Source organism: Acomys russatus, chromosome 15, assembly GCF_903995435.1.
Source record: "Acomys russatus chromosome 15, mAcoRus1.1, whole genome shotgun sequence".
Lineage (NCBI taxonomy): Eukaryota > Metazoa > Chordata > Mammalia > Rodentia > Muridae > Acomys > Acomys russatus.
Window position 1 is genome coordinate 60933306 of NC_067151.1, and position 25814 is coordinate 60959119.

Sequence of the window (25814 nt, forward strand, 5' to 3'; positions counted from 1 at the left end):
GCGGTCCTTCCGGGCTGTTGGTGCCCTCTCATCACAAACCGTGTTTGCTGGGCCATAGAGACAATAAATACAGCCTCTGTTCTAAATTGTAAGCGTGCAGTATGTATTTTGGGTCCAGGGCCAGACCCTCTTACACACGTACTCCAAGCCTCCAAGGCCTACCTACAGCTTATCGAACAGAGAAGGTGCCATGTTATTTTATTGGTCAGTTAATGCCCGAGACGCCCCTCCACCCGGGAGCCTGGAGCGCTGCGCTAGCCTGGGAAGGCAGGTGTGGACTCCTCATCTGTCCAGAGGGGACCCGCCACTCTGTCGCGCGTGGCAGGGCAGTGCGCTCCTACTTCTCAGCGTAGCAGTAGGTCCCATAGGCCGCCTGTTGGGGTCGGGGGAAGCCGAAGCTGCGCACCCCGGGGTCAGGGAGACCCCCGCAGCGCGGCCGCGGCGTGGTGATGGGGAAGCGAACGCTGCCGTCCGCCAGCCAGCCTCCATCGCACTGATCCAGCCCGGAGAACTTCCAGGCGGCGTAGAGGTGCCCGACCTTGGCTACTACAGCTCCCCGCCGCCGGCAAGCCGCGTGGGCTTCAGACAGCGTCAGCCGCCCGGGCACGAAGAACACCTGGCCTGGGAACCAGAGGGAGTGACGGGCCGCCCAAAGCAACGGGCCTGGTACCGGGACGCGGCCGCTAAACTCTAGGAATGGCAGCACCAGAACCCTGGCAGGGCGGTGCTTGTGGGCGTCCAGAGGAACCCTGTGTCTGGGATGCGCCCGCCGTGACGTGAGACCCTACCCAAATCCTTTCTCTCCTCCAGGCTTCTGACACTAGGTCCAGCCACAGGCCCCGCCCCACCTTTCCTTCAGGCCCCGCCCACGATATTTGGCGCTGACCAGTCCCCTCCCTGTCTACAGAATCAACTCCTGCGACCTTCCCCGGTCCTTTCACTCGGGCCGGCCGATTCCTTCCTGCAGGCGTTGTCCCCAGGCTGGGCTCCGCCTGCTCGCAATTGGCTCACCTGCCAGGGCCGAGGTGAAGCAGAAGGCGTCGTAGCGATCGCGGCTGCGGTCGCGGGGTCCGTAGCTACGGATGCCTGGCCGTCCTTGGCCGCCGCACGGGGCGCGCGCGTTGAGCACAGGGTAGCGCACCGAGCCCTCGAGCAACCAGCCAGCGTTGCACCAGTCCAACCCCTCGGTCCACGCTGGCGAAGGAAGGAGCGAGGAGCACGGGAGTTACCAGGGCAAGCCAGGCTCGAGCTCCTTGCAAGCTCCCCAGGGCCGGGGACCCGCCGCTCACCCTGGTACAGCTGCCCGAAAGTGGCCAGGCGTCCGTCCTGCTCATCACACGCCCGTTTCGCCTCGAAGTAATTAAACTGGTAGCGGCCCCGGCTGGGTTGATACGGAAACACCACACCTGGGAAACAGAGAGCTTGGGAACTGGATGAAGCGGGGAGCGCTGGCAGGGGAGGCCGGCAGAGGCAAGGTGGCCCAGAACAGCCGGACGGACCGACGCAAAACAACTCACCCTCTAGGCGCAGGCTCAGTGCCACGCTCTCGTCCTCAATGCCGTTGATGAGCTCGCAGCGGTACCGTCCCTCATCCTCCAAGCCTACGTTCTTGATGATCAGGGAGGCGTCCAGCCGATGCCCCCTCCGCAAGCTGGCGCGTCCTCCCAGGGGCCCGTAGCCCTTGGCGTGTAGTCCGTTGGTGATGAGGATCAGCGTTTCCCGGAGCTCCCCCGGCTCCACTTTGCTCCAGCGTACCTTGTAGCTGGGAGGCGAGGTGCCCAGGACGCAGGGCAGTGTGGCCGTGGCCCCACGACGAGAGTGAATGACCTCGTGGATGGGGGGCAGGAGGTAGTGGGGACCCGGATGGGGGGCTAAGCAGAGGGGCCACAGTGGCAGGCTTCTTATCCTCCCTGCCCCAAGTGCCCATTCAGACCTAGTCCCCAGAGGCTTTACTCAGCTCACTTAGCGCCAACCTCACCTCTTCCCACTGATTCTCACTTCCTATGCCCTGCTGCCCTTTCTAGTCCTCCATCCCTTGATCCCCACCCCCAGTGTACTGGTTGGGGGGTTGGGCTAGGGTCTTACCCGGGTTCCCCAAGGCTTTATGAAAGACGGTGACTGCCCATGGGAGAAGGAAGCAGCAGAGCGCAGGGAGGGGGATCCAGCTTGGCATGGTGGTGTCAGCAAGCACTGTCTGCAGGGCGCAGATGGTAGGCACTCCTTAGCACTAAAGGATGGGAAGGGCAGAGATGAAGATAGGTTTCCTGCTGGCTATATAGAGGCAGTTGTCCAGCTGGGAGCCAACGGGCTGATGACAGGTCTTCTCGGCCAGCAAGTCCTGACTTAGCATCTCCTTTCTGGGTCGTCTCATCCGGGCAGCTTCCCAAGCCTGCCATTGGGATTCGAATCTCTACATTCATTTGTCAGCACCATTTTCTACCCCAGAGCCAAATTAAATATGATTTCTCCTGCTTGACAGAGTGGCTCACCAGGCATGGTGGCGCACGCCTTTAATCCCAGCACTCGGGAGGCAGAGGCTGGCGGATTGTTGTGAGTTTGAGGCCAGCCTGCTCTACAAAGTGAGTCCAGGACAGCCAAGGCCACACAGAGAAACCCTGTCTTGAAAAACAAACAAAACAGAAAAAAAAAAGAAAGAAAGAAAGAAAGAAAGATTGATTCCTATCTCTCCTGGACTTTGGGGGCTGGAGAGATGGCTCAGTGATTAAGAGCAGTGGCTGCTCTTCCAGAGGTCCTGAATTCAATTCCCAGAACCCACATGGTGGCTGACAACCATCTATAATGAGATCTAGAGCCCTCTTCTGGCTTGCTGGTGTATATGCAGACAGAGCATTCATATAACTAAATAAATATGTGTAAAGAAAGAAAGTTATAAAACCAGTTTAAAGTCCAGCTGTCTGGTCCATGAATTCCCAACACCTTTCTAGCTTCTGTTCTTATCAACTTGAACTTTTGTTTGTTTAGTAAGTGGTGGACTGGTAACCCCTTAACTTGTTTTTATTCATTTAAATTCATCTTACAAATTGAGCTTTTCCATATGCTTATTCCATAACCTTATTTTTATATTTATTTTTCATTTTTTGAGACAGAGTTTCTCTGTGTAATAGCCCTGGCTGTCCTGGACTCACTTTGTAGACCAGGCTGGCCTCAAACTCACAGCGATCTGCTGCCTCTACCTCCTGAGTGCTGGGATTAAAGGCATGCGCCAACCACTCCAGGCTGCATAACTTTAACCGAGTAACTTAACTCCAGCTTCAGTGTATTGATTAGAAAAGTAATAATTGTAGCATCCTACCTGTGGTGGCTAGTCCTCATTTTCAACCTGAGAATTACACAGTAGACTCTAAGGCAAACCTCTGTAGGGGTCTGTGAGGATGTAGTGGGAGAGGACTGACTAAGTAGGTGGCCCACCCTGAACCTGGGAATTCTCCCAAGGGCAGGTGCACCAGACAAAACAAAAGGGAAAAGGAGGAAATGGCTCAAGCCTGGCACTCCCTTCCTGGCCCACCCTGGTGTGAATCGCTCTTACACCATGCAAGGAACTGCGAGCCAAAGTCAATCTCTTTCCTTAAGGTGCTTCTGTGGCATATATTGGTCATAGCAACAGTAAGCATACTAACACAGTTGCAAGGATTAAGTGCCTGGCCAGTCACACATATTTTAGAGTCCTGAGTAGGGCTAAGCTGTGTTTGCTTTGCTATGAACTATTAAACAATTGCTTAACTATTAAACTATTAAACAATTAAGGGGTCAGGGCTGGGGATACTGGGACTGGGTAAAGAAAGGCCTTGAAGAGCATCTAAAGCATTGGGCTCCAAAGACCAGTTTGTAGCTGGAGAAACAGGTTAGTTACATCAAAAGCTTTCTGCAGAGCGGTGGTAGCGCACACCTTTAATCCCAGCACTCAGGAGGCAGAGGCAGGAGGATCATTGTGAGTTCGAGGCCAGCCTGGACTACAAAGTGAGTCCAGGGCAGGCAAGGCTATGCAGAGAAGCCCTGTCTCGAAAACCAAAGCGGGGGGAGGGGGGGTGGGGAGAAAGAAAGAAAGAAAAACTAACCAATCAACCAACCGAACAAACAAGCAAAAAAGATCTTTTCAAAAGGGGCTGGAGACTCCTAAGTTCCGTTCCTAGCACCGATGCCAGGCAGTTCACAACTGCCTATAACTCCAGTTCCAGAGGAGCTGGTGCCCTCTTCTGGACCCTTAGGATACCGACTTTCATGAGCACACCCACCCACCCCACCCCCACCCCCCCACCCCCCACCCCACCCCCAGCCCCCCACCCCCCCCACCCCCGCCACACACACAAACTTTCCAATAATAAAAATAGAAGTGCCATAATAGCACTTGTCTTTAAGCCCAGCACTCAAGAGGCAGAGGCAGGTGAATCTCTGTGAGTTCAAAGCCAGCCTGGTCTACATGGAGAGTTCTAGGACAGCCAGGGCTACACAGAGAGACTCTGTCTCAAATTTTTTTTTTTTTTTAAAGGAGGCAGGTGTCTGAAGAGATGGCTCAGAGGTTAAGAGCACTGGTTGCTCTTCCAGAGGTCTTGAGTTCAATTCCCAGCAACCACATAGTGGCTCACAACCATCTATAAAGTGATCTAATCCCCTCTTCTGGTCTGCAATCACACATACAGGCAGAGCACTGTATACAAAATAAATAAATAAATCTTTAAAAAAAAGGGGTGTGTGTGTGTGGGACAGGAGTTCACAAGAGACAGCCCAGTAAATAAGAGCGATCTTTATCTTTGTGAGCTGGTGAGCTGGCTCACCGTGTAAAGGTGATTACCACCAAGCCTGGTGACCTGAGTTCATTTCCTAGGGATGCATATGTTTAAAGGACAGAACCGACCCCCACACAAGTTGTCCTCCTCCCCCATCCACATAAGTACATCACACATAAATACAGAATAAATAAAAAGTGCAATAAAAAAAATTTTTTTTTAATGCACTGGGGTCGGGGGTCTGGAGAGATGGCTCAGTGGTTAAGAGCACTGACTGCTCTTCCAGAGGTCCTGAGTTCAATTCCCAGCAACCACATGATGGCTCACAACCATCTATAATGTGATCTGATGCATACTGTATACATAATAAATAAATCTTTAAAAAATAAAAAATAAAAAATGGGCCAGGTGTGGTGGCGCACGCCTTTAATCCCAGCACTCGGGAGGCAGAGGCAGGTGGATCGCTGTGAGTTTGAGGCCAGCCTGGTCTACAAAGTGAGTCTAGGACAGCCAAGGCTACACAGAGAGACCCTGTCTCGAAAAACCAAAAAAAATAAAATAAAATTAAAATAAAATAAATAAATAAAAAATGGACTGGGAGAGATCCAGGAAAAGCTACTGTTGACATGTTTAAAGTCTAATCTGCCCTAGACAAGCCAGTGTGTATACTTATGTTTTTCTCCTCTGCCCGTGCAGAGAGTCAATGATGAAATGCCACAGAAACAGAGCTGGGAGAGGAGGGCCGGATGCGCCTAGTTCAAGCTCTTACTGGTCTGGAGTTCTGTACTTCGAGAGAAGCACGCACACCACATTCCCGTACCCCTTGCAAGAAGAAGCCAACACAGGAGCCTGCAGCCCGTTGCTTACCTGCAAGGCGATTTCTCCTCAGAGAAGGAGGGAGCAGTGCTCCACACTTCCTGTCCCCGATGAAGGAAGCAGTCCCAGTGGAGGTGCTGTTAGAGATCCTGGGCGGTCAAAGCTTGGGCACCTGATCAGTGCTGTGGCTCCTTTGAAGCTTTTCCAGAGAGGCTCGCTTCCTGTGCTCAAAGAAGCCAAGGTACCGAGGCCTATGTTCAGGTAGCACACGCTAAGCCTGCCATGACAGGACACTGGATGTCCTGGAGCCAGGGCAGGACTTAGATTGGGATGGTGGGGGACAGAGTAGAGCAAGCAACTCAGGCGATTACCTGGAAGAGCACAGAAGACAGGCCTTGTTACTTCTCCTGTCCTTAGACTAAGACTAGGAATGGGACAGACTGACTTTAAGTCCAAGGGTGTTTGGGCCAGGAGGGGTGGGGACAAACCCTAAGTATGACTCCAGCTCTGTATTTCCATATGAACCTCTTCCAAACAACATAATTGCCCCTCCCCCCACCAAAGCCCTCACCTGCGCCCTCCTAGCCAGGCTACAAATGGCCTTTTGGAAGAGGCTCTCAAGCTGGGAGTCAGACTTTCAGGATGTCAGGCTGTTTCAGGACCCTGACTCTTTCTGTCTGTCTGTTCTTTTCTTTCCCCACCCCACTGGAAACACAATTTCCTATTGTCTCTGTCTTTTCCCCTATTGTTGGGTAACAGGGCCCCTTTATTCATCCCCTGGGCAATGACATGGAAATGTCAACAGCTGGGGATGTGGGATGCAGGACAGGCTGGCACAAACTACCGGAAAAAGGAGGCTTGGGTGGACGATTGGCTCAGAGCAGAAATTGACATCCAAGGAGAAGAGGGTAGGGGAAGATTGAAATGGGGCACCCTCTACTCCAAAATTCAGGATTATGTGCGATGCTGGGGAACCCCCTCATCTGTGAGGCACAGGGGAGCAGCTAGGATTGCTGTTGATGAGGTAGAAACTATATGAAAATGGCTCTCCCTGGGAAGGGACCTGAGACTCTTAGCAAGGAGAGACCATGGGAGTTCTCTAGCTGTTTTTATTTTATTTTATTTTATTTTATTTTATTTTAATGTGCATTGATATGTAGGTGTCAGATGCCTACCTATCAGATGCCCCCTTTATTTTATTTTATTTTATTATTTTTGATGTATGAGTGTTGATTTTAGGTGTAGGGTGTGGCATGTGTCTGTGCACCACACCTGTAGTGCCTAAAAAGGCCAGAACAGGGCACCAGAGGCCGTGGAACTGAAGCTACGGACTGTGAGAGCCACAGCTGGGTGCTGAGAATGGTACCTGGGTCCTTGGTAAGAGCAACACATGCCACATCTCCAGCTCCTTAGATGCTCACTAACTAGGCGCTTCCTCCTTCCATCTGTACCATATAAACTTTGTTTACATTTTCAGGAGGGTTGGGCATGGTGGCCCACGCCTTTAATCCCAGCACTCGGGAGGCAGAGGCAGGTGAAGCACTGTGAGTTTGAGGCCAGCCTGGTCTACAAGGTGAGTCCAGGACAGCCAAGGCTATGCAGAGAAACCCTGTCTGGGAAAAAAAATTATAAAAATATATTTCCAGCAGCTGGAGAGATGGCTCAGTGGCTAAGAGCACTGCCTGCTCTTCCAAAGGCCCCGGGTTCAATTCCCAGCACCCACATGGAAGCTCACAATTGTCTATAACTCCAAGATCTGACACCCTCACACCAATGCACATAAATTAAAATTAAATAAAATTATATATATATATTTCCAGAGAGGAGGGTTTTTAATCTCTCAGGTGGAAATGTACTTCCTGTATAGTCTCCCTGGCCTCAACTCCTGCTGAAGTCCACTCCCATGTTACAATTCACACACATGTGCAGAGCTGAGGTGTACACCCAATTTGGTTTTTACCTGTGTATACCATATATACAGGTGCCCATCAACAATTCAGAATAAGACTAAAACTTTTGGCTTCTATCAGTGCAGAGGACCTGCCCCTGAGACAGCTATTTAGAAACCCTTGATGCTTCAAGTTTCTTCTTCTTCTTCTTCTTCTGATCATCATCATCATTATTTACTTTTTAAGATTTTAATATTTGGTCTGGAGAAGATGGCTCAGAGGTTAAGAGCACTATCTGCTCTTCCAGAGGTCCTGAGTTCAATTCCCAGCAACCACATGGTGGCTCACAACCTCTATAATGTGATCTAATGCTCTCTTTTGGTGTGCAGGCATACATGCAGGCAGAGCACTGTATATGTAATAAATAAATCTTTTTTAAAAATATTTTATTATTTTTAGCTGAAAGTGGTGGCACATGCCTTTAATCCCAGAATTCAGGAGGCAGAAGCAGGCAGTTCTTTTGGCGTTTGAAGCCAGCCTAGCAAGTTCCAGGACAGACAAGGTTACGTAGAGAGAGAGACCCAGTCTCAGAAGAAAAAAAAAATTTTTTTTTAATTATTTTTAGTCTTGTAGGCGTCTGAGTATGAATAAGTGCGGGTGAGCTACCGAAGGGGCCAGAGGTGTCAGGTCCCCCTGGGCTAGAGTTACAAACAGTTGTGGGTTCCTGGATGTGGGTCCTGGGAACTGAGCTCAGGTTTTCTGCTATGAGCAGTTCAGGCTCCCAACCACTGAGCCATCTTTCTAGCCCCTTCAGATTGTTTCTGAGCCATCTTTTTCTCTGCTGAACAACCTTACCTGGTACTTTCAAGATTTAGAGTTATCTACTTTCAGAACAGGGGCCCAGACACTGACGAGACAGGAGTAGGATGCTGTGCACTAAAGCGAGAGTTATGTCTTAAACTTTCCGACTTCTTGTTGTTTGGTGTTTGAGACAGGGTCTCACTATGTAGCCCTGGCTGGCTTGGAACTTGATATGTAGACTCACACCAGCCTCTGCCTCTTGAATGGTGGGCTTAAAAGCATTTGATACCCACCCCCAGCTTCTCCCACCCCTTGTCCCCCTCCCCTTAAATGTGTATAGGTGATTTACTTGCGCGTATGCCTGTGTGTCACGTGTTTGTCTGCTACCTGCACAGGTCAGGAGAGGGCATCAGATCCCCTGGAACTGGAGTCAGATGCTTGTGAGCCTCCATGTGGGTTTTAGGAATCGAACCCAGGTCCTCTGGAAAAGCAGCTATCTCTCCAGCCCTCCAAAATTTCTGCTAGCCCTTCTGTTCCTCTCTTGGCCTCTCTGAGTCTGACGAACCCCCAGAATATCATTTGGGCGTAGCTAACAAGAGTCCTAGGGGTTACACTCCTCAGAACCAGGTGGCTATCCTTTCCCAAGGCCCCAACCCCGCCCCAAGCCTGCTGCTAAGCCCTCCTCTTCTCCTAGGACCTACCCATCCCTTCCTAGTGAGAAGACAAATAGCTCGCTGTCTCAGGGTTCAGGACAGTCTGATCCCATGCATCTGATTGGCTTCCTCCCAAGGCAAACAGTGGAAAGGAGGGGCGAGTCTAGAGAGCTCTGGCCCCACCCCCGCTGGCTCCGCCCCTCTAGCTGAGCATTGAGTTTCTCCAGCTTGGAAACGCTGGCCTTGGCCAGCTCAGAACTACTCTAGCTGCAGAAGGAGGCGGCTGAGGGGAGAACACGTGATGAACCGCCGGTTTGTGTGCTCAGGGCTACTTTCAGTTCAGGTCTCTCGACCCTGCGAAGAGGAAGCAGGTGAGTGTTCCAGGTCTCGTGTCTTCTCCAGCAGAGAGGCTTGCCCTCAGGACTCCACTTCCGGTCCGGTCCACAGCTTCCGACTTGGTGGCAGTGGCAAAGTCAAGCATGGTCCCAACTTTACCACCAGGTGGTCGCACAAGTTGCTGGGAAGGCAGGCTGCCAGGATGCCACTGTAGGGGGTCGAGAGACAGGTACAGTGTGATTGGCAGGGCTCCATTTCAGTGACTTTCACACAGCTGCGTCCAGGGTCCTCTCCGGGGTGGCTGGAACTTGCCATCCTCAGGGTGAGACTGAGAATGAGCCACAAGGACACCACGCTTCCACTCAGGGGACTTTAAAAGCCGCCCGGATGAAGTTAGGGTGAGGGTTCAAATAGGAAAAAGAGGACAAAGGACGAGGGTCCGGGACAGAGAGACTTGACACCACTAACCGGCAACGGCCTCTCCTTCTCGGGTGGAAGGAAGGCGGGAAGGAAAGAGGGAGAGAGGAAGGCAAAACTGGGCACAGCCACACCTCAGCCTTGTTGCTCAGTCTACATAGAGGCCACCCTGGCCACCCAGGCCATCCTGGCAGCAGGCTGAGCCTCCTCCCCTCCCTGCCCTGTCAGCCTAAAAGTCCTGGCTGGGATTCAGCAACTTTTTCTCCACTCTGATCTCGTCATTTGTGACCCTTAAGCAGGAGTTGCTCAACGCCTGCTCAGAACCTAGAACCCGAAGGGATGAGCTGGGGGGGGGGGGGGCGACTCCTTCTTAACCCCAACCTAGCAGAGGCCCAGGGGTTCTGGTGCTGTTCTCAGGGTTGTTGAAGCTACAATGACTCCATTTTGCTTATGAACAAACATGCCACCCACCATCTGATTGCAACTGTCACTCTACTGCTGTGTTAAGTGGGCCATTAAGCTGAATTTTTGTCCAGTGCCCCTGTTGATAATTTAAGATCTTGACCCCCCTCACTCTGTTAGCCCACCTTGTTCTCCTGGGTCTCAAAGCTCACTGCTATGTAGCCTAGGCCGGCCCGCTCATCTTCCTAGCCCAGTGTCCTGAGACATTGTATCCAGCTGTGCAGTCTCAGGTCCTTGTCTGCTGGTGCATGGGGGGGGGGGTGGGGGTTCAGTGTGAAATCCAGAAGTGAGGTCTGCAAGCCTGATGCTGTCATTCTCAGACTGGATGTAATGGTTGAAAGAGACAAACATGCCCCCCATTTTGTTTCTTCTTCCTCAACATTCTTTCAAACAGGAGAATTTATTTCAGGACTCTGAAGGGCAGACACAGCAGCTGTGGCGACTTATTCTTAGTTGCCAACTTAGTTACATGTGGAATTAACTGAAACTCAAAAAGCTGAGTACATCTGTGGGGGCCTTTTCTTGATTGAACCATCTGAAGTGGGGAGATGTGCTGTTGTTACTGGAGTGTCCCCGGACATGACTGCAACGCCCAGGGGTGGGGGTGGGGGTCAGTAAAGGGCTCAGGAGACGGACCACTCTGGAGACAGCTTCAGGGAACAGCATCTGCTTTATTGCTCACAAGCAACCGTTTATATAGTGGAAGCCTACGGACCATGACTGTTTAGCACGTTACCTCGGATTGGACAGTGAGCGCTTACACCAACGTCTCTACAGAAAGAAGGACATAAAAGAAGATACGAAGAGTGCAGACCGCCGGCCAGCCAGCTACCAGCTGCTCACGCTACTTCAGAATTCAGTGTTCTGGCTTCTGGGACTATTCGGGGGCGTGCTGTGGCGTGCTTCTTACTCAGAGACAGTGTGTCAGCAGGCAGACTGTCAGGGCGGCATGCCTGCATTTTCTCCTATAAAGTATGGGGAGCCACCCTTAGTGGCTCTTGGCTTAAAACATAGGCAATTCCACCTTGCCTGTAGGCTCCATTTTCTACACCTCTGCTTGGCACATAGCAAGCTGAGGGTCAGCCCGAGGCCACACCACCTGGTCCAGGTCCCGGGAAGCTGCTTGTTTGCCTTATCTCTGCAGCTGCATTCCTCAGAACCTATCTCCCTCTCCTTGAAGTTTTTACTACTGAGATATATAGCAGAACACCTCCATTAGGTCCTAGGAACCCGCTTGCTTATCACCTCTGCAGCTGCATTCTCTCAGGACGTATTTCCTTATCTTGAAGTTTTTACTACCGGGCTAGAGAGCAGAATAGCTGCCATTAGGTTTCCATAGCAACCCTGCCCTTGCCCCTCTGAGACTTTCTATAAAAACCCTGTGAAATTTTTCAATAAACGGGGCTTGATCAGAATCCAGACTTGCCCTCATTTCTTCATGTCTCCTGTTTTGTTTTTTGTTGTTTTGTTTTCACTCCAGCACCCCCTCCCAGGTTCCATTTGAAGACCCCGCGGGCCAGGGCGATAAAGACCCATCCTAAATCTGTATCTTTGGAGGTGGGGAGATCCACCTTCCATCTAGACCACACCTTCTGGTAGCGGCCTATAAAAAGGACATGGGGAAGGAAGCTTGTGTGCTCTTTGTCTGCTTGTCCTTGCTCTTGCTTTGCTGGTGTTAGGGCCTGTGTGTACTGAAGACCAGCTGAGACATCCAGCCTCCGTGGGCTGAACAACTACCGGCTCTTGAACTTTACTTTGGAACAACTACGGGTCAGTTCTTGAACTTTACTTTGGAGACAGCCATTGTTGGACGAGCTGAACCACAGCCTGTTAGCCACTCTAATAAATCATACACACATATAGTTGTTTGTTCATACAAAGCCATTTTATGTTTAGAAACTGTCTTGCCCCCAGGATGCAGGCAATAGTAGTTGACTGGGTTAGGCAATGGCATTGTTTCAAAAAAAGCTTTGGTCAGGGTCTTCCAGAGTTTGTTCAAGTTGTCAACTTAGTGAGATCTAGAATCAATCACCTAGGAGATGGGTTTCTGGGCATGATATGAGGGGACTGTCTTAATTGGAAAGAAGCTTTCTCCATATATGTGGACCTTTCCTGTGTGTGTGTGTGTGTGTGTGTGTGTGTGTGTGTGTGTGTGTGTGTGTGCAGCATTCATCATTCATTGTTTTGTGGTTTTGTTTTTGTTTTGAGACAGGGTTTCTCTGTGTACCCATGGCTGCCCTGGAACTCATTCTGTAGACTATGCTGGCCTCAAGCTCACAGAGATCCACCTGTGTTGATGCTATTTTTATATAACTGTGTTCGTTTCTCTGTTTCTTTCTTAACCCAGCTTTCACACAAATAATTGAGACTTTTATATTTGTTTAATAATGAGCTTCACAAACATAAGAATTGTGCAATCATTACTCTAACTTTAACCCTCTGAGCTAAGTTGGCTTTCTCCCAGTGTGTACCCAATTATTACTCTAATCTTAACCCTCTAGGCTAAGTTGGCTTTCTCCCAGTGTGCACCCAGGAATACTTGCGCTTTGTAACCTTCTTGCTCCATAGCCAAATTCCCTGGCTGAATCCCCTACTTCCTCTTCTCTCCTCCTCCCCTGGCTGGCAAGAAGTCCAGCCCTATTCTCTCCCCTGCTCAGCGATTAGCTGTAAACTGCTTTATTGACATATCAGGGGACAATTGGGGGGCCAGAGTTTATGCAACATTGAGACAGGAGATTCTCAGAACAAAGATTAAGACAAAATATGGAGGATGGGCTACAGAAATCAGCATTTACACTACACAATAGCCTTTTGGCCACACCCTTGCTTCTTCTGCCTTCCGGATGCTGGGATCAAAGGCATGTGCCACCACCGGCCGGCTTAGTCTCTGTTTTCTGATTATGGATGTGATGTGTCCAGATGCCTCATGCTCATGCGGCCTTGATTTACCACGATGTATTTCACCCTCTGGAACTGGATCTGTGAGCCAACATAACCTGTGTTAGTCAGGATTCTCTAGAGAAACAGAACTCATAGAATAAATATATAAATGGATATGCATGCATGCACCTTTATTTATTAGAGTTGCTTACAGGCTGTGGACCACCTATTCTGACAATGGCTGCCTCCTGATAGAAAGCCCAAGATTCCAGTAGTTGTTTGTATCCACAGGGCTGGATGTCTCCGCTGTGCTTCACCATCTGCTGAAGAAGTAAGTGCGAATGCCCACGAAGGAACGAACTTGCAAGTAAGAACGAGAGCAAGAAGGAAAAGAGCAAGAGCTTCCTTCCTCCATGGCCCTTATGTAGGCTGCCACCAGTCAGCGTAGTCCCACCTCAAATGATCCAGTCAAGGACACTTCTCACAGCTCTACCCAGCAGTTTGAACTGTAGTCATTCCAGATGTCTTTGAATTGACAGCCAAGACCAGCCATCACACCCTCTGTAAATGAAAACATTTATGTGTTGTTTGTTTGTTTGTTTGTTTTTTGAGACAGGGTTTCTCTGTGTAGCCCTGGCTGTCCTGGACTAGCTTTGTGGACCAGCCTGGCCTCAAGATCACAGTGATCCACCTGCCTCTGTCTCCTGAGTGCTGAGATTAAAGGCATGCGTTACCATGCCCAGCTCAAAAACATTTGTGTTTAACAGGACTGCAAACACAGTTGAGCATGTGAAAGAACTGGATCACTGTAAAGGTGATTAACAAATACTTTTGTCTTAATTATCTCTAGTAACTCTCATAAGGGCAGTTTTTGTGAGTTTTTGGGGGGGGTTTATTTTTTATTTTTGAGACAGGGTTTCTCTGTGTAGCCTTGCTACTGTGCCTGGCAAGATCAGAATTTTTATAATATGTTAAAATTTTGAACTAGAGCCAGAGGAGGTAACACACACCTTTAATCCCAGAACTCAGGAGGCAGAGGCAGGCGGATCTCTGTGAGTCTGAGGCCAGCCTGGTCTACAAAGCGAGTCTAGGACAGCCAAGGCTACACAGAGAAATGTTGTCTTGACAAACCAAAAAGAAGCCAGGCATGGTGGCACACGCCTTTAATCCCAGCATTCGGGAGGCAGAGGCAGGAGGATCGCTGTGAGTTTGAGGCCAGCCTGGTCTACAAAGCAAGTCCAGGACAGCCAAGATAACATAGAGAAACAAACCCTGTCTCGAAAAACCAAAAAGAAAAAAAAAAAAACCCAAAAAGAAAAAATAAATTTTTGAGCTATAAAAATTAGTTTTTGAATTGAAGTTTTTTAGTGTCAAGTAAATTTTGAACCATAAATACAGTCCATGAGGAGACTGGGAACCTTGTTTTCCTAATTGTTTTATGATATATATATATAGTTTCTTCAAATAGATAAAGCTTTTAAAAAGTTAGCAAAGACATCAGTGACGAAACATACATCTTAAGTCAGTTTTTGCTAACACAAATAAAACATTATAACCATAGGATTTATAAATTTGGCTGTCCAGTTATTGGCTGTTCAGCTCCTTATTAACCAATCAGAAGTGACAAAGAACAATTTTTATACAACATTGAGACAGGTGGTGCTTCATTAAAATGGCAATTCCAAAATCCGGACTGCAACCAGAAATCAGCATTTGAACACACAGTGCACAAATCACTGTCCAACACCACCGTGGCTGTCAGTTTCTTATTTTTTTTTGAGACATAGGCTCTTTACATAGCTCAGGCTGACCTAGAATTTGTAGCCATGCCCCTGCCCCAGCTTTCCCAAGTCATGGGATTACAAGTGTGTCCTAACATGCCTGACTCCAGGAGAAGAGATGGAGGGGAATAGTGCTGAAAATCGAGGACTTGTCTATAGAATTTTCTTGGTGGTCTCTGTAACACCACAGTAAAGCCCATAATGTGTGACTGGGCTCAGTGATGTTATGCCCAAATTTTGAGAGACTCCCTAAACAGACCACCCAAGAGCCAAGTCCAAATGCAATGGCAAGGAAGTCTTTATTGCAGGTTCGAACCCAGGCTACCCCTCCTATGCACTGACACAGCAGATAGAGGGAAATAGGTAAAGGGGCAAGTTGGCCTATAGAAAAAATTGGTTGAAGCAGTCATGGGGGCATTAGGAACTGTGGCCTGGCTTCTTGTAATTGGTTGTTGCAATGTGCCAGACCACCTGCTAGTCAGCTTGACCAGCAGAGAGTAGATTTGGACTTTCCCAAGGTGAGCTGATTGTGTTGCTAAGGAATATTTTTCTGTTTAGATGAGTTTGTGTTTTTTTCTGGAAGCCGGGTCCAGCCCTTGGCTAGGCCTAACACAAAATAGAGGTTTCTTTTTCAAAATGGAATTTGTCTGGTCCTTTCAGTGATACATACCTATAAAACCAGAGCTTAGAAGGCAGAGACAGAAGAATTGTTGCAAGTTCAAGGCCAACCTGACTTACGGAGTAAGTTCTAGGTTAGCCAGGACTATGTAGCAAAACTCTCAGAAAGCATCAAGGGCTTCCTCAATAGAGAGGCAAAAAACAAAGACAGGAGGTGCCATGCCTGAGCGACGGGACTCTAGATGGAGCCTGACCCATGATGAATGACCATGGGTTTGGCTCGTCCTTAAGACAGGTTTTCATGTAGCTGGACTGGCCTTGAAATTGCTATGTAGCTGAGTATGATTTTGAACTCATGATTTCCCTGTTCTCACCTCCCAAGTGCCATGAAGACAGGCATACTCACCATGACACACACGAAGCATTTGGGATGCCCTCGGCAAATGCATAGCTGAACATCTAAGCACCCACTTGTCTAAGTTACGTTTCTACTCCTGTAACAAAACACCCTGACCAAGGCAACTTATAGAAGGCAGCATTTAATTTGGGGTTCATGGTTAGAGTTCATGACCACCGTAGCAGGGAGCATGGAAACAAACAGGCAGGCCCGGCACTGGAGCAGGAGCTGAGGGCTGACATCCGAGAGAGCGCTAACTCAGAATGGCATGGGCTCTTGAAACCTCAAAGTGACACACCTCCCAATAGTTCCACCAACTGGGGACCAAGAATTCAAACATAAGAGTCTAGCCTCACTCTCGTTCAAATTACTACCGGCTCATTCCCCAAATGGCCCATCTCAAGAAAGATAACTGGTGTGGCAAAACTTTATTAGTTAACAAGATAGTGAGGTGCTCCTATCTATCCTGAACTATATGGGCCTCACAGAAACAACACACAGATCAGACCATGTAACTTCCTTTACACCAATATACAATATACACACACAAGAACCACAAATCAGTCGTTACATTCATGTTATACTCCTAATGTTTTGCTGTCTTCAACCCCATCAGAGACCTGAGAAGGAATAAAATTAATTGCCTGAGTAAACAGGAAGTGCAGTTAACAGCTTCCAAAATGAAAAAATGACAGGGACACTTTGCTGCCTGAACAGTCACTCAAAACTCTCTAACATGTTGGAGCATCATCTTCAGCCTTCTGGTCCAATATATCTGACAGACATAGTTTGTGAAGCAGGGACTATTGAGGACTTGCCTATCCTGTCTTGGCAGAGTTTGGCCGGCAACTCCACCTGCATCCAAACTTGCCCATTTCAGGCAGAATTCTATGTGTGGAGGAAAACAAGGACATTTTGCCCAGTGGCTGGCTTTGCCACATCTGAAGCCATCTCCGTGAGGAAGTTCCTCGATGCTCATTACCTTCTTTGAGGCAGGCTGGTGTTGCCAGGAGTCAACCTGTCTCATTTTCAAATAATTCTCAAAACGATAAAAATTTCTTTAAATGCCATATTCTGTAGGTCTCTGAGGTTTTTGAAAACCTTATCTAAATATTTTACCTTTTCTATATATGGAACTTAGAATGTAATTCTTGTGATAAAATTGAAAAGTACAATGAATTAAAAGTACTTATTTTACAGCAATATATAATATTCTATGCCAGTGAATTAAAAATAGCCCTGTAACACTTTCTTTTCTCCTTAATTAGTTTTTAAGGATTTAATTTTAAGTGTGTGTTTTGCCTGTGTGTATGTGTGTGCATGCGTTCAGATGTCAGGTGTTGGATGCCCTGGAATTGGGGTTACCATGTGGGTGCTGGGGTAAGAACCAGCAACAAACACTCTTAACGGTTTAGCCATCTCTTCAGCCCCCAGTGTATTTTCTTTATTAAATCCTTGGTGCTAAATACTTTCTAGGTGGCAATCAAACGACAGTTCTGATATGGAAGGCAATTATGACATGGTTTTCTCCTCTTGTTCTTGGGCGGCCGCAGAAGCCTGGGAACAGCTAGTTGGGGGCGGTAGACGTGTGCGGCTCAGATGCTGCCTGGCTTTCCTGAGCAAGTCTACATGGTCCTCCAAGTAAAGGGTCGAGTCTTAATCCTTGTGTCCCCAGTACGAGACAAGTCCCGGCATAAAGTAGTGTGTCAAGCGGTGCTGGACCAACAACTACAGCGATGCCCAGAGCCTAAGTGTCCGTGCTCTTAAGCTTCATGGGTGACGCGGCCTCTGGAAAGCTCAGGGAGGGACCCAAAATCGAGGTTAGGGCCCAGCCACGCTTGCCAAGGCGGCGAGGAGGACACTTGCGCTAAGTCAGGAACCCAGTTCCCGTGGCAACCACCCGGGGGCGTGGCCTTTGTCAGGGCATCTCTATGGCTTCTTCATCCTAGAAGGACCGAAGTGTACTTCCGGGAAGATGGCTGCACCCAAGTCCTGTGTGACACGTGCTTTTACTGAGAGGACCCGGCACTGACGGTAAGGGGCTTACTTTCCTCAGGGGCGGGAGCAAAGGCGAAGATCCGGGAGTAGTTCCACCGGTTGACTGTGCGGCTGTGGGCCCTCTAGGCCGCTGCGGATGGGTGGCTGTGGCCATCCCGGAAAACTGACTGGAGAGGAGACAGCTCCTTACAGTGAGTGTGCTTGCAGCCTACACAGATCTGGCTGCGTCAGCCCACGCCCGCCCACTGCAAGTGCGTTAAGAGCAAGTCCTACTTGTGTGGGTCAGTTCCACCCAGAAACGCTGACCGCATTCTCGCTGTAATTGTCAAGGGCTAGGAAATAAAGCTGGTCTCCGACTTCCGGGGAGTGTGGTTTTGAATTACCCTGACGAGGAATAGTATGTGGGAAGTCTTTCTTACGGCAGAGAGCGCAACAAGCTGCCCCAAAGTAGCTGCTTCTTAAGTTCTTCTCAACCAGTCCTGGATCTATTGCTTGCCAGTTGTTTGGCTTCAGCTAGTAACTAAAATTATCAGTGGTCTATTTCTTCTTCGTAAATTAAGCGTAAGTAATACCTTCTAGTACGATTGTTGGCAGGCATAAATGAGACGAGCCATGTGAAGCTATTAAAAGCCTGGTGTTGAGTCCATGCACGACAAGTGTGGAGTATGGTTATTATTACTGTTAAGGTAGTCAGAGGTAATTTCTGAGAGGTAGCAGTTGTCAAGTGACTTAAACATCTAAACTTTACTTGTGCTTCCATATCAAGAAGCAAGGTAGCACCCGGGAGAGAGGCAGGCAGGTGTCTAACCCTGGCCGGCCAGCCTAATTAGACCCTAATCTCAAAAAACAAAAAACAAAAACCAAAAACAAACAAACAAAAAACCAAGAGGGAAGGTAGGACCACTTCTTTGCCCCGTTTTCTATTGCTGTGCTCAGAGTTCAGTCATCATTCGGGCTTCGTGTAATCATCTTTCCCAGTGGAAAGTGGATAGAAAAGTGATTCGTCCTGGACTTGCTCCCCATGAGGCACCTACTAACATCCTACACCCCCCCCTTAAAAGGTTTATGACCTTTGCTGGCGTTTAGCTATGCAGAATTGGAAAATGTTCCTAGACACTGGAGTGAGTACACAAGAGTGTATTCCCTTAACAGAGCAGTGTTATCACTGGTGTGGGACCTGGGAACTACATATCCCATGCAGTCATAAGAAAGAGAGGAGCTGGATGTGGTGGTGCACGCCTTTAATCGCAGCACTCCAGAGGCAGAGGCAGGCGGATTGCTATGAGTTTTAGACAGCTTGGTCTACAGAGCTAGTTCAAGATAGCCAGGGCTACACAAAGAAACCCTGTTTTGAACAAACAAACAAAACAAAAAAAAAGAAAGGGAAAGGACAAGTAATGTGGGAGGGTTTCGGAGAAAAAAGCGTTTGACCTCATGGGTCTCTGGAAAAGTCTCAGCCCAAAGGGCTGAGCTGGTATGTATCTGTCTGTCTGTCTGTCTGTCTGTCTGTGTATCTATCTATCTATCTATCTATCTATCTTTGAGACAGGGTCTTACTATTGACCAGCCTCCAATTCACTGAAATCTGTCAGTCTCTGTTTCTTAAGTTGAAAGTGTGCTACACACAGGGCTGGCAGAATTGTGTTATTATTTTATTTTATTTTGATTTTTTGAGACAGGGTTTCTCTGTGTAAACAGCTCTGGTTATCCCAGAACTCTTTGTAGACCAGGATAGCCTCGTGCTCACAGAGATTCACCTACCTTTTGTCTCCCCAGTGCTAGGATTAAAAGTGTACATCACCAAGGCTGGCTATTTAGTTAGTTAGTTAGTTAGTTTGTTTGTTTGTTTGTTTGTTTGAGACAGGGTTTCTCTGTGTAGCCTTGCTGTCCTAGACTTGTTCTGTAGACCAGGCTGGCCTCAAACTCACAGCCATCTGCCTGCCTCTGTCTCCCGAGTGCTGGGATTAAAGGCATGCGTCACCATGCCTGGCTCAGCTACTTAATTTTTTAAAATTCACTTATTTTTATTTTATATGTACAAGTGTTTTGCCTGCTTGTATATATATACATTTAGTGCATGTATGATGCCACTAGAGGGTGTGGGGAGTTGTAAGCTGTCTTGTGCTTGCTGGGAACCAAACCCTTGTTCTCTGCAAGAGCAAGTGCTCCTAGACATTAACCACTCTCCAGGCCCCAGCACTTGTTTTGTACATCACATCAATAACTTCATCTCCTCTATAGCCTCTTGTCAGCTGCTGTCCTGTGCATTAGCTTCATTGCTATGTAACAGGTTACTGCAGATTTAGTAGCTTAATTCAATAAATAAATAAATACATTTTTTTGAGTATGGGTGTTTTGTCTGCTTGTATGTCAGTGTGTCCCATGTATGCCTGATTCCCTGAGGAGACCAGAGGAGAGTAGAACTGAAGGTTGGGCAGAGGCAGGCGGATCTCTGTGAGTTCGAGGCTAGCCTGGTCTACCAAGAGGCCAGGACAGCCACGGCTATACAGAAAACCAAAAAAAAAAAAAAAAAAAAAAAAAAAAAAAAAAAAAAAAGAACTGAAGGTTGTTAGCTGTCATGTGGGTGCTAGGAATCAAATACAGGTCCTCTAGAAGAGCAACCACTAAGCTTTCCCTCCAGCCCCTGGGGTGTGTGTGTGTGTGTGTGTGTGTGTGTGTGTGTGTGTGCGCGCAGGCATGCACATGGAAGTCAGAGGTCAGTCTTAGGTGTAATTCTTTGAGACAGAGTGTCTGGTCAGGCTGGCTGGCCAGCCCTGGGGTTACAAGTGCACACCGCGCCGTGCCAGGTTTTTGTACACGGTGCTTTTGTTTTTGAAGTCCTGACCACTTTTTAATCTACTGGTCTCTTCAGTTTTTGGAGGAGCTATATTACCTTGGTGGGTTTTGTTCCTTGAGGTTGACACATCAGGGATTAGGTCCTTGGTGGAATTTATATGGTGGGCGGGAGAGGTGGCTGAGTGGTTAAGACTCACTGCTCTTCCAGAGGACCTGATAGTTCCCAGCACCCACATGGTAAGTAGCTCACAAGCGCTTATGTAATACCAGGTCTAGAGCATCTAGCGCCCCCTCCTGGCTTCTGAGGGCACTGTGTGCACATGGCGCACATTGCAAACATGCAGGCAAAACACTTATACAACTAAATTTTAAAAAAATATTTGTTTATTATTTATACAGTATTCTGTCTGCGTGTCTGCCTGCACACCAGAAGACGGCACCAGATCTCATTGTAGATGGTTGTGAGCCACCACCATGTGGTTGCTGGGAATTGAACTCAGGACCTTTGGAAGAGCAGTGTTCTTAACCTACCTATGAGCCATCTCTCCAGCCCCTTAATTTTTTTCCTTAGTTTTAAAAAGCGTTTTTATTCTTTCATAAGTAGTTATAGTGTACAGTAGGGCCTAGGCTGTCCTAGGGATGAGGTGTTGTTTTCCTCTGCTAGACTGATGATTGGCCATCCAGCTTGAGCCCCATTGTTCTCCCAAAATTAGAATGCTGTCTGCACAGTCTATATTAAAGAGTAGCCTACTGTGAAATATAGTAATTGCCAAGTATAAAAATAGGCACCATGGGCTGAAGAGATGGCTCAGAGGTTAAGAACCCTGCTTGTTCTTCAAAAGGTCCTGAGTTCACTTCCCAGCAACCACATGGTGGCTCACAACCATCTATAATGAGATCTGGTGCCCTCTTCTGGTGTGCAGGTGTATGTGCAGGCAAAACACTGTATACTTAATAAATAAATAAATCTTAAAAAAAAAAAAAAAAAAAAAAAGGCACCAGTCAGCTGGACTGTGGTGGCACACACCTTTAATTCCAGCACTCGGGAGGCAGGGGCAGCCAGATCGCTCTGCATTTGAAGCCAGCCTGGTCTACAAAGCTAGTCCAGTACAATCAGGGCTGTTACATAGAGAAACCCTGTCTCAAAAAACCAGAGAGAGGAAAAAAAAGGGGGAGCATTTGCAGCTCTGGGATCCTGAAAAACAGATCTGGCCGATCTGTGTTCTCTTGGAGAGAAAAGGCAAAAGGAGAGAGAAGCCGGCAGGCCAGAGCTGGCCCTCTCAACTACCGCCAGGTATTACAGAAAGGAATGTGCTGTGGGGGTTGGAGTGTAGAAGCCACCTGGTCTTTGGTTGGCTTGCTAGATCCAGTCTTGAGTGTCTTTGGATTCCTGCCCAGTTTCCCAGGACCTGCCTTTGGGAGCTAGTGTGACCGCCCTGGTCTGGGCAGTAGGTGGCACTTCACAGGCCTCAGATGCAAGCCACACCTTCAGTTTCCTGGTTGCAGGTGCTAGCCCCGCCCTGTGTGATTCTTGCATCACTGGCACCCTACTTGGCTTCTGTATTTAAGTTCCCCTGAAGATTCTGGTCCCACTGAGTTTACAACCAGTGACTAACGATTCAAAGACCTCTCCCTAGTGTTTCCACGAGAGTGGAGTGCACAAGAAGGGGCCCTTTTAAATGGCGTTTACAGCTGATCTGGCAGCACCAAGGGAAAGCCTGACATTTGCACCTGCTGGGTTGTTCCTGCTCCTTGAAGTGTCTATCCCTGGAGTTGCTGAGGTCCAGTGCAGGTTTTCTGAGCCCATCTCTCTTGGGCCGTGTCTCCTACTATCTGATGCTGACACTCCTACTCGGGAGCTCCCAAACCAGACTCTGGATTTTTATCTCCTGCTTTGTGAAGTTTTTTATTTCACTTTGCCATTACAGGTAGAAAATGTTTCAAGTTGTCCGCCACATCTTAAATCTATTAAATACTTCTTTCCAGTTTATTCCTTGGAGACTTGGACAGCTTATGCCTGGATGTCACCTGTCACCTTCTAGTGGATGGAAATCCTGTTCTGGGCTGGAGAGATGGCTCAGCAGTTAAGAGCACTGACTGCTCTTCCAGAGGTCCTGAGTTCAATCCCCAGCAACCACATGGAGGCTCACAACCATCTATAATGTGATCTGATGCCCTCTTCTGTACCTGTAGGCAGAGTGCTGTGTACATAATAATTTTTAAAATCGTTTTTTAAAATCCTGTTCATCTTTTTTTTTTTAAAGATTTATTTATTTACTATGTATACAGTGTTCTGCCTGCATGTGTGCCTGCACACCGGAAGAGGGCCCCAGATTTCATTATACATGGTTATAACCACCATGTGTTTGCTGGGAACTGAACTCAGGACCTCTGGAAGAGCAGCCAGAGCTCTTAATCTCTGAGCATCTTTCCAGCCATCCTGTTTATCATTCTTAAACCTAATAGATAATGCTAGGGATACTGCCTAAGTTGTGTTGGACTTTATAAAGGGCATTGATAGACTTTAGATCTAATGAAAGTCCTCCCCTTTAGTCCTGAGACGTTCCAGAGGTACCCCAGGAGTCGCAGTAGTCAGCTGTAACGGTTTTCTGTAGCCAGGGTGATGGCACACACCTTGGATCCCAGCAATTGGCAGGCAGAAGCAGGCAGATCTCTGTTGAGTTTGAGGGCAACTTGATCTACATAGTGATGGCTAGCCAGGGACACGTGGTCTCAAAACAAAAACAAAGAGCAGTTGTCTCCTACACCCATAACAAATGGTCTTAGCACAAATTAATACTGGTAGTCTCTGTTTTCAGTGTCTTGTGTGATGTGTCATTAGCCATTTTGGAGGCAAATTCAGTGTACAAGTAGGGCAACGCCAATCTGGAGCAAGGGAAGCATGTGCGGGCTACTGTGAAGAAATATGCAGCTCTTGGAATCAGGGCTGAGTAGGTCTTCAGGCAAGAAGCCCAGGCCCCTGTTTTCCCACTTGTAAGATGAGGCTCCTACCTACCCGACAGGACTGTTTATGAAGTATGAGGTGATGCCGAGTGGCAGCCATCTGTGTTTACTTAGTGCTCAGTTAGCGCCCCCTCCCTACACTAGGCAGTTTCAAAGGGAAGCTTCTGAAAGCCTGGTCCACCAGTCATGTGGGAGGAAGCGTGGCTCCCACACCAGGACGGTGCAGATGCTGGAGCAGCAGATAGACCGTAGCTCTCTTAAATACATTCTCCAGGCTCAAGTTACCAAACACCGCAGAACCTTGTTTTCGTGGGATGACATATTCGGGGAGATCTTACCGACTCTGCAGGCAGGCTTCCTGGTTTGAATTCTCCATACGTTAGTTGTATGACTTAGTCTAGCCAGCTGCCCATGCTATCTCACATTTTAATGTATGGGGCGGGGCGGGGAAGGCAGAGAATAAATGCGCATGGGTCTGGAGGGCTGAAGACAGCCCACGGAAGTCAGCTCTCTCCTACTAAGTGGGTCCCTAGGATTAAGCTCAGGCCATTGGTTTGGACAGGAAGCGCCTTTACCCACTGAGCCATCTTTCTGGTGTAGCTTCCTTTAGACAGAGCCCAAGGACATTGAATGGTGCCGCTGATTGAGGCTTTCCCACCTCAGTTAACGTAAAAAGGGTAACCTCTTAACAGACTGCACAGAGGCTAACTAAGCTGTTATCCTCTGCAGGTGTAACTGGAGGCACATCTAGGTGTCAGGATTAGCACTAGCCCTCCTTTGTCCTGTTTTGTTTTGGCCCCTTTGACCAGAGAGAGGACTTCCCAAAGACCAGTCTTCCTCCTGGTGTCTCCCCAGGACTCTAGAAAAAGAATTCTGGGCCTGGAGAGATGGCTCAGTGGTTAAGAGCACTTACTGCTTTTAAAGAGGACCTAGATTCAGTTTTTGTTTTTGTTTTTCTTTCTTCCTTTCTTTTTAGTTTTTTGAGACAGGGTTTCTGTTTAGCCTTGGCTGTTCTGGACTTGCTTTGTAGACCAGGCTGGCCTTGAACTCACAGCAATCCACCTGCCTCTGCCTCCTGAGTGCTGGAATTAAAGGCATGTGCCACCACACTCAGTGCTAAACTTTTTTTTTTTTTTTTTTTTTAAGAAAGAAAAGCCTTACAGAAGCAGCTTTCTGCACTTGAAGCACTAGACAGGGCCTCATGTGTTCCAGGTTGGCCTTGACCTTCTGACCCTTCTGCTGTCACTCCCCAGTGCTAGAGTTACCGGCGTGCACTGGTTATGAAATGCTGGGGGTTGAACCCGGGCCTCACGCATGCTAGGCAAGCACTCTACCTACTAAGATACAGCCATATGCCCACACTGCCACCCCTTTCTTTTTAACTCATTTGGGATCTGATGTTGCACAGGCTGGCTTCAGCCTCTCTATAGCTGGGGATGGACTGAGCTTCCTGTCTCCACATTCCAAGGGCTGGGATTACACTTGTGTGCCATCATGCCTTGCTTCACATGACGCTGGGGCGGAAGCCTGGGGCTTTGTGTGTGTGAGAAAGCGCGCTGCTGTCTAAGCTGCATCTCCAGGCCTTTCTTTCCCTATTCAGAGGAGGGTGCCACATCTTCCCTGGTGAGACCGTGAGGACGCAGCCTCTCTGCCCACCATGAGTGTCACCCCAGTGGCCAAGAGTCGTGGGATGAAGTTTGCTGAGGAGCAGCTGCTGAAGCATGGATGGACTCAAGGTGTCCTGGGGCCTCTTCCACTCCCTCCCCTCCACCCATGTCAGTTCACCAGTGGAGAAACCAGTGTAGAGAGAAATCTTGAGAAGTAACACATTTTCTGACCCATCTGGAAAAGGGAAGAATGGGAGACATCCCCATTTTTGGATAACGGGACAATGAGGGACAGGTGGTTGGGCAGACTAGAGGCAGGAAAGAGATAAGACAAAAAAGATAGTTCTGGCTCAGACAGGGGAACTCAGTGAGCAGGCAGGAGTAGAAAGGACGGAGTGAGGTAGGCTTCAGAAGGCCAGGAATACCCAGGGACCAGTGTAAGGAATGGCAGTTAGCCGAGGAGGACTTGGTGAGGGCTCAAGGTGGGCTATGAAATAACTCACTCACTGTCCTCTGCAGGCAAGGGCCTGGGCCGGAGAGAGAACGGCATCACCCAGGCCCTCAAGGTGACACTGAAGCAAGACACGCACGGGGTGAGACCGCGAGGTGGTCAGCATGAGTGGGGGCAGGGACTGGAGGGCCGGTGGGTGGGCG

The 25814-nt window shown here is 48.5% G+C and overlaps 1 protein-coding gene and 1 long non-coding RNA gene across 2 annotated transcripts; one reads left to right on the forward strand and one right to left on the reverse strand.

The window, feature by feature from the left end:
• Nucleotides 1-279: 279 nt before the first annotated feature.
• Hapln2 (hyaluronan and proteoglycan link protein 2) lies at nucleotides 280-3487 on the reverse strand. The gene is made up of 6 exons (XM_051157437.1): nucleotides 3314-3487; nucleotides 2086-2227; nucleotides 1518-1871; nucleotides 1290-1406; nucleotides 1012-1194; nucleotides 280-621 (listed from the first exon to the last, which is right to left on the reverse strand). The coding sequence occupies exons 2-6, from the start codon at nucleotides 2171-2173 to the stop codon at nucleotides 338-340; spliced, it is 1026 nt and encodes a 341-aa protein (XP_051013394.1). The 5' UTR covers nucleotides 2174-2227; nucleotides 3314-3487; the 3' UTR covers nucleotides 280-337.
• Nucleotides 3488-17662: 14175 nt separating this feature from the next.
• Nucleotides 17663-25804, forward strand: LOC127199399 (uncharacterized). Its single transcript, XR_007831934.1, has 3 exons — nucleotides 17663-17829; nucleotides 25154-25289; nucleotides 25680-25804. It is a non-coding gene; the product is annotated as an uncharacterized LOC127199399 (long non-coding RNA).
• Nucleotides 25805-25814: the final 10 nt, after the last annotated feature.